This window comes from Sorghum bicolor, chromosome 4 (assembly GCF_000003195.3).
Source record: "Sorghum bicolor cultivar BTx623 chromosome 4, Sorghum_bicolor_NCBIv3, whole genome shotgun sequence".
Taxonomy (NCBI): domain Eukaryota; kingdom Viridiplantae; phylum Streptophyta; class Magnoliopsida; order Poales; family Poaceae; genus Sorghum; species Sorghum bicolor.
Genome location: NC_012873.2, coordinates 65684487 through 65705502, shown reverse-complemented (window position 1 = coordinate 65705502; position 21016 = coordinate 65684487). Strand labels below are relative to the sequence as shown.

Here is a 21016-nt window from a genome sequence, read left to right as displayed (position 1 = left end):
TTTCATGCCAAGCGCGATAAAGTGGCCACGCGTCACCTAGCCGTTCGTACATAGCGGCAGAGGTGCTCGTGGAACGACCAATCATCCAATCCTCCCACAGATATACATTTTATATTTTTTCTCATGGTTATATGTATATAAAAATTTCGCCAAGTATATATTGTGAAGTAGGAGTGCAAAATAGTGTGAGGAATTGCTCGGCATTATTGGGAAGAACAATAAGTTTGATTGGAATGTCATTCGGGCTGTGCACACTGCCTAAGGGGACTACTACCACAGGACCTCCGTCCTCGCCTCTCTCATGCGAGGAAAAGGTTATGCTTTTTAGACCTCATGATAGAGATTTGTTGCCTTTTCATTATGTTTTATTTTAGTTGTAGTGGTTGCAACGTGATAGATATGTTGCTGCCTATTCGTTAGATTTTATTTTAGATGCAATTGTTGTTGATTTTGTTCCAAAGGTTTAGTTGCAATTGTTTTAGGTGTTGTTTTTGTCAACTTCTTTGGTGTTTAACCGTTGTTCCACTCTTTAAGGGTGTTTTTGCTGCTATGATGCTATGTTGTACCGACTAATCTGTTTTCTCTCTCTTGTTTAGTATAACTGTCAGTTCTTCTTACTGACTCCTTAAAAAATTATGAAGTACAAAATTTTGTAAAAAAAAAAACAAGTGGAAAGATGGAGTTTGTGATAAGCAGAGCACAGATCAAATCGAAGAACACATTTGTTTTTATGTATAAATAAATTAAAAAGCTCCCACAAAAATTAAGCAGCGCATGCATGCATCCGATGGATCGATCCTGGCCTTACTCACAGCAAGCAGTAGATAGGAGAGCTAGAGGTGTTAGTCGATCTTGTAGAACTTGGACGACTTGAGCCCTGCCGTGAAGTTGAAGTACTTGAGCGCCTCCGCCCACCTCGGGTTGCTCTTGAGCCTGTGCACACCGATGGTGCTTGGCATGAACTCGTGCTCGCACTGGTCCACCGGCACCGGGTTGAGGTAGTCATGGATGGCCGGCTTGGCGTTGAAGCGGTTCTTCCCCTTGTCCCCGATCCTGAGCCAGAGCCCCGTGAGCATGTCCTCCGTGCCCACGCTGTGGTTTCGCGCCACGTCGGAGGTGGCGATCCACTGCACGAGGTCCCACGACAGCGCGTAGGCCATGCCGGCCATGTAGTCCCGGAACGGGTCCATGCTGTCGCAGGGGATGGTGGCGCCGTAGTACATGTCGTCCCGGGGCATCCCGCCCAGCGACGCCACCAGCTGCGGCAGCCGGAGGAAGATGTCGTCGTCGGCCTTCATCACGTAGTCGTACGGCTCGTCGGCGTAGAGCCGCGCCACCGTGGACAGGAACGTGTACGTCTTGCCGCCGTTGAGGTTCTCCTCGCAGCCGTCGAGCACGATGACGTCGTCGTGGGCGAGGATCTCGAGCGGCACCAGCACGCGCTGGTCGTCCTTGTACAGCCGGCAGAAGACGAAGCGGACGTCCACGTGCGCGGCCAGGGGCTCCTCCTCCGGTGGCGACGCGAGCTGCAGCCCGTACACCATGCGCAGCAGGTGCCGCCGCTCGTACAGGTCCGCTCGGGTCAGCACGCCGATGAGCAGCCGGAAGTCGGGCTTCCGGACCACGGCCGCGCCCGCCGCCGCCGGCTCCGCGGAGGGCGGGCCGCACGCGCTCAGCATCGCCTGCAGCTCGAACTCCTTGGGGTACACGAAGAGGAAGATGAAGGCCAGGAGCAGGAGCGGCAGCAGGACCAACGCCTTGCTGGAGGCAGACAGCCTCGGGAAGCCACCGCCGCCGTGCCTCTGCTTCGTGCCGACCTGCTGGGGCGCGTGATTGCCGTTGCCCACCATGAACGACTTGAGAGAATTATTCCTCGGCGGCGGCGGCGGTGACGGCATCGATCGATTGGCCGCCAAGCAAATAAAGAAGCGCGCGCACACACACCACAGTCGTCGAGACGACGCGGCCTTCTGCTGGCTGGTCACAAGATTTTGTTAGCTTAATTAGCCTGTGCGCTGCCGCGCGCATGCTTAATCGGAGACGAAGGAGGAGAGAGCTAGGGGAAGCATGTCCCTCGGTAGTTCTTTTGCCGGTGGTAGGGGTGGGGAGCTTGACTGGCACGTTAATGGCGACGCCTTTGCGTAAAGGTGAGGTGGGCGGGTGAGGCGGAGTCGTAGAAATGGAACGCGGCGCGACATGCGAGGTCTCATCTTGGGGAGAACGTAGACCGGCGGAGTCAACGACGTTTGCATGCAGAATTGCAGATGCAGTGAGCGAGATGCATGCATGGCTCGATTTGTCAACACTCACCTTGCGTGAGGAACAAACGAACGGAATTAGGGCGTCCCAAGAAGGGTGAAATCGCCGGCCTTTAGGCCTTCCACTCCAAATATAGACGAAAATAAAAACTAATTGCACAGTTTGGTCGAAATTGACGAGACGAATCTTTTAAGCCCTAGTTGGTCCATGATTGGATAATATTTGTCAAATACAAACAAAAGTGCTACAGTGTCGATTTTGAAAAAAAAATTAGAACTAAACAAGGCTTTAATATATTTTATTTATAATACCACTGGACGAGCGTAGCTAGCGACCCTTTAAAGCAATTAGCTCACACGGAGTTCCAGAAGTTTGCTGTCTCTTAACCTTGAGTCCCTTCTCATCTACTATCATGCATATGTACCGTCTTCTTCAATATTTTAGTTTTGTTTCTCTTCTTTTCCGGGGATCTTATTTGAAACTTCGCGTGCCATCTTTGCCTGTAATAACCGCAACGTCCGCCCCATGCACAGGCCAAAGCAACGGCATGTACGCAACGTAACAGGCGGCTGGACTACAGGACTAGCAGCTAGTAGTATATATATATACGGATGCGGCCAGAACAATGGCGATCGAGCTCCGCTATGCCCTGAAGGGGCGACTACTGCCTACTAGGGAGATCCAAATACTAGTAGAGAACTTTTTTTTATCTTGGTTTTTAATCTCGTGTAGAATTCCACTCGAAACTAATAAGAGATTTACTTAGTCTTGGTTAAAACTATCAACCAGAACTAGAATCTCCTACTCAATAGATAGTGCAGTAGGTTTTTGCAGCAATGACCTTTAGTCTCCGGTTAGTAACACTAATTGAGACTAAGCCACCCTTTAGTCCTTTTAGTCCCGGGTGTATCACAAACCCGGACTAAAGGTCTTCCACCCGGACTAAAGGTCCCCCACGGGTTATTTTAAAAGGAGAGCGCTCAGAACTATGTCAGATGTGGTATGCAGTTGTGTTGATAAGAAGCTACATGCGAGGCAAGAGGTCTTGAGTTTGAATCTCACGAACAGCAAGAGCGGTCTCTTGGGTTTTAAACTATTTTTTAGTCCCGAGGATGGCTTTAGCCCGGGTTGCATGGCCTAGGATAAAAAATAGGACTAAATGGGGTTTTCCAATCAGGATTGAAGCCCACCTATGTGCTAGTGAAAGCGACGTATTGAATTACTAATAATGTGGTCTCTACGTCACAATCTTTTTTGATAACATATGTTACAATCTTTGTTTTTGTCAGGCGTGTCTTCGTAAGCCCAAGAGGCTAGGGAAGGTAGGCGCGCGAGAACACGAAATGTGCTTTGAGCTGAAGGTGGGTGAAGCAACACAATGGTGTGCTTGGATGAGGCAGGAAGCGGAGGGCGATGGGTCTTAGGGTTAGACTTTTGGTTTTTCAAGAGGGGTGGAAGTCTCCATGGTCGATGGTATTTAGAAGGGGGAAAGCGACAACAGTTATGGCAAGTTGAGGGACAACAAGCGAGGCGATTGAAGTGCCGCCAAGTGGGTGGTGGGAGACAACTAGATAGAAAAGAGTTCACAATGGAGACGAGAAGAGCAGTGTCTATACCTCCGATTTGGATTAGGGAGGACATAAAGGAGGAACAAGGGGTGAAGAGTAGATGACACATCTAGTGGTGGCGTCGTTGCTGATTGGGTATTCGGTGAGGCCGACAATAGGTCGGTAGAGACGAGGAGCTTCAATCCATATTAGATAAAGAGTGGGGGTGGATGGTGGGCGGTATGGCTAGCGATGGGATATGACAAGGGCTAGGACAATGGTGGCCCTGAATGGTGGAGGTGGCACTTCTATAAAGCTAAACCCCACTACTTATTTATCTCAACATACAAGTTGTCCAACTAAGCAACCCACTATCACATACAATTAAAAATCTACTAGCCCATGCAGTTATAGTGTCACGTCATCAAATCACTATATTTCTCTCAACATACAAATTGTCTAACTAAGCAAAACACTATCACACACAACTAAAATCCACTAGCCATACAATGGTAATGTCCACGTCAGCAAGAAACATAAGTGTTTTGTTTGTCCGTGTCATCATGCCACACAATCCACTAATCTGCATCCCCGCAACAACACGCGGGGTATTCTTCTAGTATAATTTAAAAACAATGACATCTAGTTCGTCTTCCGCCTTAATTGTTCTATCATTGGTTCTTGCTCATCAAACTAATTCAAGCGCGTTCTCTTTCGATCACTTGTTTTCTCACTCACACCTTTGCCACATCTTTTGACCCTCTTCATCTACGTGCCCTTCACCGCCCACAGCCATTGGGTCCTGCTAAGCCCCACCCACCCCTGAATCATTACCAGTGACTAGTCTACCGCCAATGCCATGCAAATGAAAACACTTGGCACATGCACATAATGAAGAGGAAAGCGGAGCAAGGCAACCAAATACCACTTATGTTCGCCTCGACAAGATAAACTGGTTCTGCATGTACAAACCTTGACAATGGGAGCTTGGCTCTCAAGACTACCCACAAATCGTAACTAATGTCAACCAGAGATGCCTAGCACAAATCGTACTAAGTCGACGAGGATAACACAAGAGTTGGAAAAAAGAGCTTTTTTTTTTCGGAAGGAAACAAAAGAGCTTGATATTAGCAAAGTTAACAAAAGTGGTACAAATCAATATTATTGTGATAATGATAATTTGATGGTAATATAGTAGCAAAGAAGGGTGCATTCCCAAACTTTTTTTTGGTTTATAATAACATCTTTCAATGGTTGGTAGTCATCCAATTTTCCATTTTCCCTCTATATAATAGGCAAAGCGATATATAGCTCCGTCCGATCAGTATCACACGGTGCAGAAGGTCCCTTGGAGAAGAGGAAAGAAAAATACCAATAAAACCAAGTCGAAGTACCCCAGACGAAGACATCTCCAATCTCCTCGCCCGCCTCCTCGCGCCTCGCCTCCCCTCGCCTCCCCTCGCCGCCGAGTAGTCGAAGTACCCCAGACGAAGACATCTCCAATCTCCTCGTCCGCCTCCTCGCGCCTCGCCTCGCCTCCCCTCGCCGCCTCCGCCTCCTCGCGCCTCGCCTCCCCTCGCTTCCCCTCGCCGCCTCCGCCTCCTCGCGCCTCGCCTCCCCTCGCCGCCGGAAAGCGCCGCTCGCTCAGGAGGACAGCCATGGCTCCGGAACCGGAGGACGACATCATGAACGAGAAGAACCCCCGCCCCCTCGACGAGGATGATATCGCCCTCCTTAAAACCTATGTGCGTGCCTCGACCCCTCGTTTGGATCTCTCCAATCTCGTGGATCTAGGGTTCTTTGGTGATTTGGACTTGGGGGCGGGGCTTCGGATTTGTGTTCGTTGCGGTTCGGGCTCAAGATCGGTTTAGGGTTATCTCCTCTGTCGTTTGTGACGGCATCGTGCTTTTACCAGATTTAGGTCGCCCGTGTGTGTTTTGAGGGGGAGAAACTAATGATGTTTCCTAATTTTGGTTTGCTGGATGCTGTTGCAGGGGCTTGGGCCGTACTCGACCAGCATCAAGAAGGTCGAGAAGGAGATCAAGGAAATGGCCAAGAAAATCAATGACCTTTGTGGTGAGTGATAATTTTATTATGATTTTTGTCCGGTGTGGCATTGGAGATGTGGCCAGTTTTTTTCTGAGTTGGTCCTAAGGATAAGTTTCATCACTTTGTGGCATTTTATTCATCTTGTAGCCTAGATTGTTTAGTTATTACACTGAGAATTATATTCACTTGGCAACACTTGTTTCAGCTGGCTATTTTCTTGCAGCTAATGGAGAGTTTCATTTTTCATTTAATTGACGATCTCACATATAGTTATCCAAATTAAGATGTAGTGATGTATTATTTAGTGTGTTACACTTGAAACATTCTAGTTTACTGAAAAGGGTAAAAATCGGAACTGTTTCATTAGTGATGCCTCTGCAGCTTTGGCATGGAGGTGCTGCTATATATCACCCTGCTCTGTAGATATTTGACATGTTATTAACTTAACAATGTAGTAATGACATGTTATTAACTTTAATAGTGTAGTAAGATGAATTGGATATGATACCACATCTTATATCTGGTGTTTTCTATTATGTTCTATGTTCTGCAATTCATCAGCTTGTTTTGATATTAGCAAGGTCCTTTTGACCTGAGATGTGCTCTTGTACTAAATGCAGGGATAAAGGAGTCTGATACAGGGCTGGCTCCACCTAGCCAGTGGGATTTGGTTTCAGATAAACAGATGATGCAAGAAGAACAACCATTACAAGTACATTAACTGAACCTGATATTGTGTTACTTAGTAGTTTTTACAGATTTGAATTACGACCTACCATGCATGATAGTCGGGCACAGAATCTTTTCGGTTTCAGTTTTACACATGCCAGTGCACTAATAACTTTCTCTTTATCCTCCTGCAGGTAGCAAGGTGTACAAAGATTATAAGCCCTAATACGGATGATGCCAAATATGTTATAAATGTAAAACAAATTGCAAAGGTATGCCATGCTTGCCATTTTATTTCCATCTCATGCCACCTAGAAACTGTACACATTTATCTTATGCCTTGTTTTCAATCCTGCAGTTTGTGGTTGGACTGGGGGATAAGGTCTCTCCAACTGATATCGAGGAAGGGATGAGGGTCGGGTATGCCATCCTGTATTTTCAAATTAAGCATATCATAAGTCTTAGTGTCTTCTTCATTTAGCATATCATACTTATTCATTTCTACTACAGCGCTATTATGCATTTATGTACTTGTGAAAAATATACAAAACTGGTCCATCTATCCGATGATTACCTGTAAGAAAATGATATGCCATCATGCAAGCTGCATGTCTTATGAGAATAATGCTTATTGATTTGAGTTATTACTTATTAGAAGGCTTAAAAAAAGCAATGGTCATCGTGTAGTGATTGCCATGTCTCTTGGAAAGATGTCATGAACTTTACATGTTTGACATAGATGAGAAAGCATTGCTTTGTTGAATGAGCTGTCCTCCATGACCTTGACTTGGTAGGCATGTATTGTTTTCTGAAAAGCAAAATTGAATCTAGTGTATCTTTGTATTTTAGTAATCTTTGAATATTGCTATTGCTTTGGAAATAATTGTTAGCATATATTGGATGCTAGAGTATAAAACTCTGCCCTACATAATATTAAGAGATGAAATGGTTGGTTAATCTAAAAATGATCCATGCATTCATTTTATTGCTGAAACATGACTGGCCTTTTGGTTATTTCTCTATGCGTTGTGCTATTGTTCCTGAATAAGTTGAGACTTTTTCCCACCTAGTGAAAAATTTGTAATCTCACACCTGATGCTTTTTGCAGTGTTGATCGTAACAAGTACCAGATTCAGATCCCTCTTCCACCAAAAATTGACCCAAGTGTTACCATGATGACTGTGGAGGAAAAGCCAGATGTGACTTACAATGATGTTGGTGGCTGCAAGGAGCAGATTGAGAAGATGCGTGAAGTATGTGATCCTTTTTCCTTGTGAGCTGGCACATAGCCACATACTTCATCACAGCTAGTAGTTATGGACCTACTTTATTTACTCTTTGCTGTACCATTTTTGCAGGTTGTTGAACTTCCTATGCTTCACCCAGAAAAGTTTGTCAAGCTTGGTATTGACCCTCCAAAAGGTGTCCTTTGCTATGGTCCACCTGGTACTGGCAAGACTCTTCTTGCAAGAGCTGTAGCAAATCGGACTGATGCTTGTTTCATCCGTGTAATTGGAAGTGAGCTAGTTCAGAAGTATGTCGGAGAAGGTGCTCGGATGGTCAGGGAACTGTTCCAGGTATATCTAGTGCTGCGAATTTGTAAAGATTCATCCAGTTTTTTCTGTCCAACATATTTCTGAAACAAATTCCTCTATTGTAGATGGCCCGCTCAAAGAAAGCATGCATTGTTTTCTTTGATGAAGTTGATGCTATTGGTGGTGCTCGTTTCGATGATGGGGTGGGTGGCGACAATGAGGTGCAGCGAACAATGTTGGAAATAGTAAACCAGCTTGATGGGTTTGATGCAAGAGGGAACATCAAAGTTCTCATGGCCACTAATAGGTATTTCATTTTTTTCATTCTACTCATGTGATTCCAGATCCTTTTTGGTGATTACACTGTACTCTATTCTGAAGATATTATCTGAAACATAGGATTTTTAATATGCGAAGTTCTGCATGAAAACCCAACTGTTTATAGGCTCCACATGCCTTAAGCTGACATTGCTGCATGAAAATTATAGGCTCCATGCCTTAAACTCACATGGCTGCATGAAAACGTACTGATTTTAGGCTCCACGCCTTAAACTGTTATGGCTATAAAATTTATTGGCCATATTCCAGGCCCAAGAAGCTGACCACCTTCTCTGTTTTCTCCAGGCCTGATACCTTGGATCCTGCGCTTCTGCGTCCTGGTCGTCTGGACAGAAAGGTAGAATTCGGGCTACCTGACCTGGAGGGCCGTACCCAAATTTTCAAGATCCATACACGAACCATGAACTGCGAGCGAGATATTCGTTTTGAGCTTCTGGCCCGACTCTGCCCCAACTCTACTGGTGAGAGTTGCCTTGTGGTTTCATCACCATAATGTTTTCTGTGATTTGATTTGTTTTACTGGAGGACCTTTTGATAGACGATCAGGTTCTCACATTGCCTTGTTTGTTACTCCAGGAGCGGATATAAGGAGTGTTTGCACAGAAGCTGGGATGTATGCCATCCGTGCCCGCAGGAAAACGGTGACAGAAAAAGATTTCCTCGATGCTGTCAACAAGGTCATCAAGGGCTACCAGAAATTCAGTGCAACACCCAAGTATATGGTGTACAACTAGTCAACTAGTCAGTGCGTCTTCATGGGATCTGTTGTTTTCAGAACTCTGGATCTTTGATGATTGTATCATCATGAGGTTCAATGCAAAGATTGTTGTTTGTTTAGCAAATTGGATCCCCAGTGACTGTAACCTGTACCACATGTTTTTAAGACAAGGTTCTCTGCTCGGTGACTCATGTTGCTTGTGTTTGACTGATGATGTGCACAGAACGCAAAGTTCATTCGGAGAACTGACGCAATGTAAACCTCAGGCACGGTGGTTGTTCTGACGTCTAATCTGATTTATGTTTGCTGGTTGCTTTTTGTGCATCGTAAACCTTCTACAGTCAGACCATATATAGGCAGGGTGGTGCATCCTGCGAGTCTGATGTGGTCAGTCTGCTTGGCAAATGGCAATAATGTGGTGCCATGAACCAGCGCGGCAGCATTATTACCTAGTATAAGCCCCTCAATATAGCCAAGCCAATATAGATCGGCATTATTTGATAGATCATATATATACATAGGTTTCTTTGCCGGGATTATTTGGTCATATATACAGAGGTTTCTTTGCTCTCTTACGACAGGTAATATACTATGTACAAAAGATATATGTACCCAGCTATACTATCATATACATCGCAGCCATGTCACTGTAGCTACCTTGCAGCCGTTTCACTGTAGCTTGCGTTTGATGAACTTATGGGAGTTGCTACGGCTGCAGCGCAGCGCAGCCACAGCCACAGCAAGTTGATCCGAACGGAACTATCAAATCTCCACACTCTCAATCAGCTTGATGCCTGACGACTCCAAGATCTCCAATGCTTCACACACGCAAATACACCAAGTCAGTACAGTTCTGCGTCATGATAATTCCACAAGGACAGACATGAAAACTATGTAGCACACCTGGAATGTAGATCTCCGGTTGCAGAGGCCTGATCACTCCTTTTGTCTGGACCTTATTCTGTAGCAATAGCTGCAATATAACATGGTTCGAGAGCAAATGAACATACATTATTTTCCATTTTCCTTTTTGGCTTTTATCCTTACTGTTACGCAAGTATAATCGTGGTTAGGTTTACTACCAGGGCTCCTACTGCTGCTGGAATACCAACGGTCAGGGCCATGGCAGTGGTGGATCTGCCATTTTCAACCTTCCCGAACTCCAGTAGCGTCGCTTGGTGCTTCTCGGTGGGTTGCCCGTCTGGGTATTCCACCTCAACTTCGTGGTGGAGCAGTACCATGTCCTGAATTTACAGGAGCTGTGTCTCAGCAATGGTTATCCGAGAAAGGCTATTGATTTGATTTAATCCATTTTTTGAAAATGAAGTAAAAACAGTATGAAATATGGTGGTAGACCAGAGTAAAGAAGTTTGGATTCACATTAATAATTAAACTGGCAATCTACTGCAAATCTGCTAGGAATCAAAAGTGCATTTTCATATCTGAGTTTTGTCCCTGTCAAATTTATACAACTGAACTGATTAAGGCAACTACAAACAATAAATTACTAAGCTTGAGATTATTGCCTCTTTTCTTTTTATGACAATATAAATATAAGGTTGAATCTCTTATGATTTTAGAAAGAAAGATCTGTATAGATATTTTAACAGCTGGTAAGATAGTATTAAGCCTCACTTGCTCATTGTGGCCATAGGCCATCCTCTGTTCCTTTCGTTGGCAAATCACATCAAATGCACTTGAACAACCCTTAGGAATTTGAGTCTCTTCATGTAGTCCCAAGAACCTGCTCGTGTATGGTTGTGTTTTGTCAGTTCTAAAATAAAATACAACTACAGCATTCATATTTCCTGTTTCTATTATCCCTAAATCATTTTTTGCCTGGGGATTTTTTTGACACATTAACTTGATGGCATTATTTATATTGCACTGCAACAGTTCATAAAAGATGTGAATTTTGTAGCACGGGATCAGAACTAACTTGATGGTTTTGACTGTCTTAGCAGCTATTTCCTTATCTCTGCAACACCCGAGCTTCGACAGTCTGGCAATGATTTCATCATCATATCCACCAGAGGCTTCAATATCTAAGCCTGTGTTAGTTGTGGAGATATTATTAAGTAGTTCATCAAGGAAACCCTTATATGTTGGGCGATTAGTTTCTTGCAGCAGTGGATGATTTGCAGCATCAAACAACCCAATTTTCGACAGGGTTGCCATTATCTCACTAAAACCTGCACATGTGCAGCAAGATGGTGAATGGAAATCAGACTTGCAATGCAAAGGAATGCCTCACTGAAGCAAAAAGGTATGCAGATGCTTACCTTCGTAACGAAGAGTAGCCCTGTATATGGTAGATGCTTCTTTGGAGATACCATAAAGGTCTCCATATATCAAGGAATTCCGATTTGGCAAGTGTTCCAGAGCAAAAGCTGGAAGCTCTGGTAGTCTGAGCCTCTTTGCTGATTCAAACAAGTTATGACCTATTGAAGTGGTAAGTAAATCACTCAAGAGCTGCATGGAGTAATCCATTGTTTCAACAGATTATTAGATTACAGGATATGAAATAGATCCAAGTGCTCTGTAACTCCACAGTTTGGTTATTTGTGGACAGAAAACTAATACATGGATAGCGTATAAGTTTGGTCCTTGATACATTAGCGTCCCACCTCTTGAGTTGGTACTATTCCTATCGGTGTGTTTATATTTTTTTTCGACCGTACCATGAGGTACGTATTTCATCAAGAGGGAGTAGAGTTTTTGTGAAAATACAAGCTCTAGTGGTAATCCCGGGATTACCACTATAAAAAAAGCAAGAAACAGTTACAAAGTAGGACTATGACTGTGACCATTGGAGGAAGTCTAAGCAGGTGCCTGAACCCAGCCAAGTCCCAAAGTCTATGCAGTGTGTTTATATGAGATGTATGTTGTAATTTGTAGCATCACTTCTCTCTTCAACAATTATGTAAAGCTACTGCCATCATTTTTGAAAAAAAGGGGAACAGGCGGGCAAGCATTTGCTCCTTATTTAGTGTAGCAAGTCAGGGAAAATAAATTGTAACAGACTTACCATCTACATGGATCGTCTCTCCAAGAAATTTGTAGACAGCAGGATTTTTCCCTGCCCGGAGGGCACCAGCTGGGTTCCAACTGAAAAGGAGGAATATAACTATAAGCATTTCAAAAAAATTGCCACGTGAAATATATATTTTGTTGAACCAGTCGTGAAATATTTTTTGAATGGATGCCACGTGAAATATTGTTGTTAAGAATATCTGGATGTAGAAACCTCATTGTACGACTACTGATAACTGAATTACTTAGAACATGGATACATCTACCTGAATTTATAGGCAAGTGGGTTGTTTGCTGCAGCTGGAGATGGCAATCCACCACAGTAAGATGTAAATGTCTTTATTTTTCCCTTTCGAGCATGAGCTTCATCAATCATCTTCATTGACATCAAGTGATCTGCATAACATAAATCAATATACTTAAGCTTGTTTGTACAGGAAAATTAACCTATGATGAAAGAGCACTTTCTCTCACTATACACTGCTTTCCCTAATACTTCCATTAATATCTTTTGCATAAGCATTTCATTAAAATTTGCACGAGTGACCATTACATTGAGGAAGTACCTATGCCAGGATCTAGGCCCATTTCACAAAGTATAGTTACACCTGCACCTTTAGCAGCTTGGCTCAAGTTTGACATGGATTCATCAACATAGCTTGCCGTTACCATGTGCTTCTTGAGCTGTAATAGATGAATTTTTCAGTCAAAGTCCCGCACAATAAATATCACATCAATAATGGTTTACTGCTTCAACAGAGCTCCAAGGATTTTATAAATCACCACGAACAGATAAGAAGACTACCTCTATGCATACTCTTGCAATGGCAGCATGAAAACTAGTAGGCAGCAAGCTAATTACAACCTCAACCTGCAAGAGGAGCTCGCATCATTAATCTTCTGGCAAGTTAGTACTGTAATTAACAAATTCAGGGGTACAATTTAAAATATTTTCCCAGAGAAAGCACAAATCAACATACTGAACCACATTGGAGCTAATGCCCAAGCATGAATGAAGTTGGTTTAAAAAATAATGGGGGTCCACTCGTATTTAAGTATCAGGATGAAACTTACCTGAGAAACAAGATCTGAAAGGCTTCCAATATCAGAAACATCAAGCTGGGTAGCAGTTGTATTTTCAATACCATCAACTGTCTGCATGTACGGATACAGAGACATGAGAAGATAAAAGGTTAAATTCCACAAATATTGTATACAAGATGACCAAATACAGTATTTTTAATTTGGTATTGCTCATTGATGTCCATAAGCATGTTAATAGCAAGTCATGCAAGCAACCAAACAGTACAGAGAAATTGCCAAGAGATGGGGAATGCATCATTGCAAGAATAACCTCTTCTGCATCTTTTTGATACAAAGATGCCACAATAACATGAATTTGATCTGTGTTATGGTCATCAACACCATAGGTACATATGTTTGGGTAAGATGCTAGAAACTCAGCAGCTGGTCGACAAACTCTTCCAGCTCCAAGAATTAAAACCTTTGGACCTCCTTTATCAACTGTGGCATCAGTTTCACACTCATTGACTTTTCCTATCTTCAGAGCTAATTCAGTTTCTTTCCCGGCATCGTGATCTCCACCATGTTCATTAGCTAGAGAAGTCAAGGAATCAATAATTTTATCCAATGTGGCAGTATCATCTGCTCCTACCTGCAAAAAGGTGTGTATCATATGTTTCAGAAACAACAAATTATGGTTGTGTTGGCCAGCAGAAGATTTGTTCTTTAAAAAGAAACTAGGAACTATTCTTATTTAAAAAGATTTATCCTAATACTTTTTCCAGAGAAGATTTCCATGCTAATTAATTTGAGGTTCAGTATGAAGTTAAATGCTTACTTCAAGCTCTGAGTATGACATATCATCCATGCTCTGTCCAACTTGACATCTAACCAAGTGAAATGAACCTCCACCTGTCTCAATGATGTCCAAAGCTTCATTTATAAGGAACTTATCAAATAGGTGCCCACTGAGAGATACCTGTTTCATATAATCAACAATTTTAAAGACAAAAAGCCAAAGTAATTCTGTATTGATCAAATACAAAACATGAATGCACTGGAGTACTAGGAAAATACTATTTGCTAACCAGGGTGCTGTACTTCTTGTCAGGCAATGGATTTGTTTTTGTGGGGGCCAAATCTCTGCAAGAAATAGAATATGACTTTGATAACAACACTAATGACCATTAAAACATGCCGATTGGTAAATACTGGTAAGCACACAAAGTGCCATAACGAGAAAACTATGGTTATGTGATGCTAGGGAAAATGCCAAAAATACTATTTATACAACATGAACAACCACTACATAGAGAAGATTCTGAACAAAAAATTAAAAGAAACAGGAATAGGGTGGTGTTCAATTATTGATAAGATAACAAAAGACACATGAATCATAGATTCCTTGTCCATTTATTAAATACTAGGCCACTTAATAAAAAATACTAGTTAGAACAAAGCAGATTAAAAACTAGGCCACTTAGTCCTCTACAAAACTTGAAGTGTTCTGGTTTACAAGTAAAAATATATAAGTTCAGAAACACATCCATTACCATGCTCAATGGGGCAACACTGTGCACAGAGGAATGCAAGGTGCATAGCTATGCCATGGTAAACAAGTCTGCAAACTGAAGCTTTGAAGGAATACGATTTGTAGGGTTGTTTAACAAAATGCTACTCCCCATTGTTAGAAACTGTAATTTCCTTGATTAGGCTAACCCTAGACAGGGTAGTAATATAGTTGCCAACAAGCATAGTACAAAATGCTAAAATAAACCACGTATTTTAACAAGAATATCATCTAACTGGTTTGCAACTTTATGGATCACATCGTACAATAGAACTATCTGAGAGGAATACAACAGTGAAGAATAGAAGTATTTGAAGCTTACATCATAGTATTTCTCATTCTAGGGATATATTCATACAACGGAGTTAATCTGCCAGCATGTGCAATGCAAGCTCTTCTCAAGTAGGAAGGAAGTTCTGCCAGTTGCTTCACTGAGGCCAAACTAGGAACAAGTTTAGATAATATGTTTCCGAAATGTTGGGAGGCCTACATGGTTCAAATACAATGGGACAATGGTAAGATCAATGTTCGAGAAAAAATCAGTAAGATCAATGCAGCGAGCTGATGCCTATACAAAATAGCATCTTTGTTGTAGTAAGAAATCTGTTACTCCATTGTGTTTTTTAGGCGCAACGAGCACTACTACAGATACCAAGATGCCAGCGCAGTACATATACAAGAATTAATCTAGCATTGGGTGCCACGCTCGTGTCCATTTTGCATGCCACATCGCTCCAACTGGATGGATTGACTTCCAAATTTAGATGCATGCATGCGTGATACAACTAGCACTGACCAATCCGATGCAAAGCATTCTTGGTCGCTTCGAATGCCGTGAAACACAAGTTAATACGTACGCCTCGGAACCTTGCAGCGCCTTATAAATAATTTTTTTAACAAAAATGCTCAGGTGCCTAAAAAAAGAGAATGAAGGGAGTACCTCTTTAGAGAACTCTGTAGGGAGAATGTCAACAGCCAAGCAGATCACTCCGGCACCTTCCATATCATCATGGTATGAATTATTAGAAGGATCATACCTACGGTTGTGTATCCCGTAATTAGTGAGAATCATAACTATAGGAAGAAACTATTAAACAGTAACTGTGATGATTGACGAAGCAGCCACCAAGAATCTAGGGTGCTGTAAATATCAGAGAATGTTCCACTGAACTACAATACTAGGCAAGGACAGGAGATTGCAAGCAAATTGTGCATCTACAACGAATATTCGAAAGAATTAGGGATGTAAGTAATGCCAATGCCAACACACTTTAGGATATTGTGATGCTACTCATGGGTCATTATACCTTCCAGTTTTAAATTTAAAAAGGGAAAATGGAGGAATGCATTACCGGAAGAAAGGCCTCTCTATTGATGTACTCTTGTTGACAAATTCAATGGAACCTCCAATATCACAAGTTATGTCACAAACGCCAACCAAAGGACAACCAGTCTCCATCAGTTGCTGTAACTGATCCATACTCAGTAATGGTGGAAACCTCTTCTCCCAATACATACAGTTTACTGCAGAAACCATGAAGACACAAATTATAGAGAGTGGACAAATATGTCTACTCCAGAAACTTATTACAATGCAGCAGATATTTACTAAATCCCACCCTCTTTATATAGCAAAACCCGCAAAGCGATCTTATCATGGACAGAGCTAGTTTTTACCTTAAAACTGTTCTATGCTATACAAAATAATAGTTAGTAATACTGTACTTTCTTAAGAGTATTAACAACGGAAACAGAAAGAATTGTTTGTGAGCTGTATTAAAGATTGTGTCAAAACAAGGTAATACCATGACTGGTCTCACATGTTCAACGTTGATAAAAACACATTCTAGTTGGTTCAAAGAGTACGATGGAACAATTTCTGATAAAAGCACTCATCCAAGACCATACCGATGACAGATGCATATGGAGCAATCCTTTCATGAAAAACAGGGGCGTAGTGTTCTGGATGAGCATAATAGTCAGCCTGCAGATTACACAAATTTAAGATTTTTGAGTGAGGCACTGAAGTCATTGAAAAGCTAATGAGGTACTTGTCTAATTAGAAAAATAACTGAAAAATATGGATGCAATTTACTTAAAAATATATTTAAGATGTATATATATGTATAAGAAGATGAAGTACATTAGGACATGGTCATTATAACTAAAAAAAACAGATAGGCACAAAGGCTCATGATGCACAACCAGTATAATGAGAAGATTGTATCAGGTCATGATGAAATTAAAATGTGGGTATGTGGTAGAATACATCTCTGGAATATAACAAAATGTTGTTATAACTGACCATCAAGGAGAAACTAAAAATCCACTTATGGTTGAAGAGACGTGCATTACTTTGTCAAATTGTCTGGTGGGATCCTTGTGGGAAACCATGTCTCTAGAGGTCACAACACAACCATATAGTTGAAATACTCTCTTGGTTGACTGAGATTGTTTAGACAGATTCCTGCCCTGTAACATTAAAAACAGAGTTAGCATAACTAGGTTTGTTAAGAAGCATGCTTACAAATCAAATCAAATCAAGTAACAATAGCTAATCCAGCTGGATACAGAAAAAGGAGGTAGAAATTTGATGAATCTCATTATGGAAAATATATTACATAGGAAATTGTTAGTTAACCAGTTTAGTTGAACTTATGATTTAATGCAAGAGAATGAGTAAAAGTATAATACCTGAGAAATTTCAGGAAGTTTCTCAGCATCAACAAAGGTATGGGGCAATAACTTGAATATCTCCTGCGCGCCCTGAGAGACTGTCACGTTGAAGTTATATAAGTCAGGTGTAAGTTTTTTCAGATAAAACCACATCACATAACTTTTTGGTCAATGTAATGCTATCAGTATCCCCTCTAGTGCCAGCAGGCTTAAGATATTTAGTTTCACAAATCATATTTAACCACAATAATTCAAGGAAATATCAATGAGTTAAGGTTATTTTGGCCTTGAAAGGAAAGCGTAAGATGTATTTTCTTTGAGCTTGCACTAAAATGACAGGCATATACACCGGCAAAATTCTGCAAACGACATAGTATTGTGCAATGGCCCAAAAATAGAGATGGAATGGAGTGATCATAACACCACATGTGCAGTAGAATAAATGTTTTATGCCCTGAAACCATTAAGATTATGAAACCACCCAATGTTAAAGGATTCAACTCCTAAAGAGGCAAAGCGCGCAAGGCCCCTAATAGATGCATACGCCAAAAACACATGGTTGGACAGTACCAATAAAAGGGGCTTCCTATTATAAAAATCAATAAATGGAAATATGTTGACAGCACAGTTACCATTTCCAACTCCAGTGAATACAAACACTATCGGACAAATTCCGGATGGAAGTCCGAATGTTGCTATCTCTTCAGCAACAGCAATGACTGCAGCCTTGGCTGCAGCGAGCGAAGGATACATATGAGATTGTCCCAGAGAGAGAAATGGAGTCGAGTATCCAAGGCTCAAATATCCTGAAATTGTAAGGGAAAACCTTAGGCTGCTTGAATGACATACAACACCAAACAGAGACATCTCCAGTCATAGATTGTACTATGAATCAGCAGTTGAATTCATTTTAAATCACTGTAAACAATTACTTGTAAGTTGCAGTGAGCAAATTAACTAGTTCATATAATAAACCCAGATGGAAAATCCAAGTATCAAAGGCATAATATCATCAAGTAATTGCATGAGCTGATTATTAGTTTGGTCATTGTACTTACGCTGTCCGAGACCATGTAAGAAATCTATCAGGCCAGCTCTACCAGCAAACTTCCCAAATGCTAGCGACCTTTTCCCATCATCTCCAACAATTAGCTCATAATCAAACAAGGACACCCTTTCTTCAAGGATCTGAGAAATAGTTAACATTTTAATATTCTACAGAAATGACAATGGCAGTTGACTGAAATGATGAAGGTACAAGCTTATGTTTAATACCTTATCTAACAGTGGCATATTCTCTTTTTGGGCCTTGTGAGTGTGTGAAAAGAAAGCGTACGCTCTATCTGGAAGAATCATCTGCAACTGCTCAAGTGAAGACACCTCCAAGTGTTTCAGAACCATGATGGTACTGGTACAGAGCACTGTCCAATAGAGTATCTAGCTTAATGAGAAATATGACCTTTGGTTGTTTGATGCCTATAATAAGACCGCATTCTGACAGGTCTTCTGAAATCTCACATCCTACATCCTCATACTGAGCGTCATGATGTATCCTCTTTGTGCTTGGCTGCACAGTAATCCGGTTTACTCGAGCTCCGTTCTTCCCTCCTCCGAGCAGAAGGCGAGCACAATGGGAAGGAGTTAATGGTGCCCTCCTTTCCCACATGTTACAAGTCTCAGCAAGAATCCCAACAACTCCATTGCCCAGCAAGGTGTCATTGCTCTGTGAGTGGAAATGTAATCAACATAAACCTTCCCCTTTTTAAAAAATAATTAACCTTCATGTTAAAGAACAAGGTTATCAAACACTGCATGGTTTGTGACAACCAAAGGGTCAGATTACACACCTCAGTAGCAGCAGAACCCATATCGGAGTCCAATTAAGGTGCCACGATCACAGACATGAAATCCACAACTCCTGGAAATGAAGTGAGTTTACACAGTCAGGTCATTACAGATTTCCAAATCATTATAGTCAGATGTTGGTAGGGGAATACACTTCAAAGACGGCATGGCAATCTAGTACTACGAGCTATGACAACAAATTATTAGTTGAACTTCGCTCATTCCGCTCCATACTTGCCAGGCGCTGGCTGGCAAAGAAACAAAAGAAGCTAGGAAACCAACCAAGTAGCTGTCACAGAGAATGCAGCATCCTACGATTCCCAGTATGGGCCAACGAATGAATCAGTCCAAACTCCATAGCAACGAAAGGTTACTACCGGACAAAGAGACGGTAGCAGTGTAGCATATGACTTTACTACTAGTATAAGATGATTGCACATGTCCGCTTCCTTTTCTCTTGTACTAGAAAATGGTCCTTGCACGGCTTGGACCGCGCAACGATCACTCTAGTCAATAGTAGCTAGAAGCTGAAGCACGTAGGCAAGCCAAGTCACGGACGCATCGCGCTCACACTGTCCTTTCCGTCCGTAGTTTCACCACCTCATCACGAGCTGCCTGCCGCTATCACAGCCCAGCCCAGCCCCCACACTAGTTCGTCTGGTTGTTCACAGCCCAATTGCCCTATCGTAGTATCATCAGTACAGTACAGGCTGGGCCCCCCTCCCTCCCTTGTCCTCTGCAAGTCTGGAGCGAATGCACGTGTACGGCGGCGTCGCCGACGATCCCCAAAGCCCACCGACCGATCGCTCGCCAGCTGCCGGTGCCGGCAGCCGCGCCCGGCGCCCCCCAAATTAACCGCACTGATCGGCAGACCTCGCCATTGGAGCCGCAAATTAATTAACCCGAACCGCCCGGAAAACCCCGCCACGCAATCCCCCACGCGCAGAGGCCGCGTACGCCCGTGCGATGCGACCCTCCAACGCAAAGCAACGAAGAAACAAACTAACATTAGCCGGCGACGCGGCACGCCGGCCGGAGAGAAAAGCAGGCGGCGGTGCCGTACCTGGCACTTCGATCGACGTGGTCCCGGCGGAATGGAGAGAGCGAGCTGGAGTGGGGATGGCGCACGCGCGGGCACCGGCGGAGGCGGTGAGCGAGTGAGTGAGGTGGCGGGCGGGATGGAGACGGATGAGGCCTCTGCGCTGGCGGAGTTTATCTGGAGGGAGGTTAGCTTAAGCCTTAAATAGAGAGGGAGGCGGAGGGAAAACGGGGTGCTCGATTTCGATTTGGACACGCTATCCGCAACCCTTCTCTTTTGGAGGGTTCCAGCCTCTCAGGGAGAGGAAGAGGAGTCGGCTCTCAGCTGGGCTGGGCTCCGACGTGGTGGTGACGGCGCTGGTGGTGGAGGAGGGGAGGAAGGAACACGAGTGGAGTGGAGGGATTCAGATTCCTTGACTTTACTCAAGGAAGTTACAACGTAACTTTACTCTCTCCATCTACCCTCCAACTAAGATCCAAGGGCTACCATCGCTTGCAGGCCAAAAGGAGCCAAGACTTGGAACTTTGTTCCCCGTGCGTCTGCTAGATTAAGGATTTGAGGTGTGGCCGGTGCATCTGGGAAGGCGTCCGCCGCGTTCGTACTGGCGTCTGGCCGTCTACGGTGTCCCTTGGCGAGTACCTGTTGGCCGCGCTTGTGCAATTCGAGGCGGCGTCGTGGCGGCGGCTTCATCAGCCTGGACGAGATCGCGGTGCT

At 43.1% G+C, this 21016-nt stretch overlaps 3 protein-coding genes across 5 annotated transcripts; 1 reads left to right on the top strand and 2 right to left on the bottom strand.

The window, feature by feature from the left end:
• On the bottom strand, window positions 585-2188 carry LOC8081955 (beta-1,3-galactosyltransferase pvg3). The gene has a single exon (XM_002452890.2). The coding sequence runs from the start codon at window positions 1896-1898 to the stop codon at window positions 843-845; it is 1056 nt and encodes a 351-aa protein (XP_002452935.1). The 5' UTR covers window positions 1899-2188; the 3' UTR covers window positions 585-842.
• On the top strand, window positions 5198-9407 carry LOC8082699 (26S protease regulatory subunit 7A). Its single transcript, XM_002454625.2, has 10 exons — window positions 5198-5551; window positions 5801-5882; window positions 6476-6567; window positions 6719-6796; window positions 6883-6944; window positions 7633-7777; window positions 7883-8101; window positions 8185-8366; window positions 8684-8859; window positions 8975-9407. Exons 1-10 carry the CDS (start codon window positions 5465-5467, stop codon window positions 9130-9132), a joined length of 1281 nt encoding a protein of 426 aa, XP_002454670.1. The 5' UTR covers window positions 5198-5464; the 3' UTR covers window positions 9133-9407.
• On the bottom strand, window positions 9586-20608 carry LOC8081954 (alpha-aminoadipic semialdehyde synthase). Of its 3 annotated transcripts, none has more exons than XM_002452889.2 (26): window positions 20327-20608; window positions 19266-19336; window positions 18878-19141; window positions 18694-18780; window positions 18477-18606; window positions 18051-18224; window positions 17437-17516; window positions 17098-17214; window positions 16651-16726; window positions 16095-16266; window positions 15683-15779; window positions 15065-15228; window positions 14261-14315; window positions 14011-14151; window positions 13504-13824; window positions 13224-13304; window positions 12955-13020; window positions 12716-12833; window positions 12416-12545; window positions 12145-12224; window positions 11399-11557; window positions 11056-11308; window positions 10752-10860; window positions 10199-10360; window positions 10020-10089; window positions 9586-9934 (listed from the first exon to the last, which is right to left on the bottom strand). In XM_002452889.2, the coding sequence occupies exons 2-26, from the start codon at window positions 19284-19286 to the stop codon at window positions 9879-9881; spliced, it is 3183 nt and encodes a 1060-aa protein (XP_002452934.1). In that variant the 5' UTR covers window positions 19287-19336; window positions 20327-20608; the 3' UTR covers window positions 9586-9878. The 3 variants fall into 3 exon arrangements, with proteins under 3 accessions (XP_002452934.1, XP_021315923.1, XP_021315924.1); XM_021460248.1 differs by lacking the exon at window positions 20327-20608 and adding an exon at window positions 19416-19440 and having other exon boundaries at window positions 9600-9934; XM_021460249.1 differs by lacking the exons at window positions 17437-17516; window positions 18051-18224; window positions 18477-18606; ... (2 more) ...; window positions 19266-19336; window positions 20327-20608 and having other exon boundaries at window positions 9600-9934; window positions 17048-17175.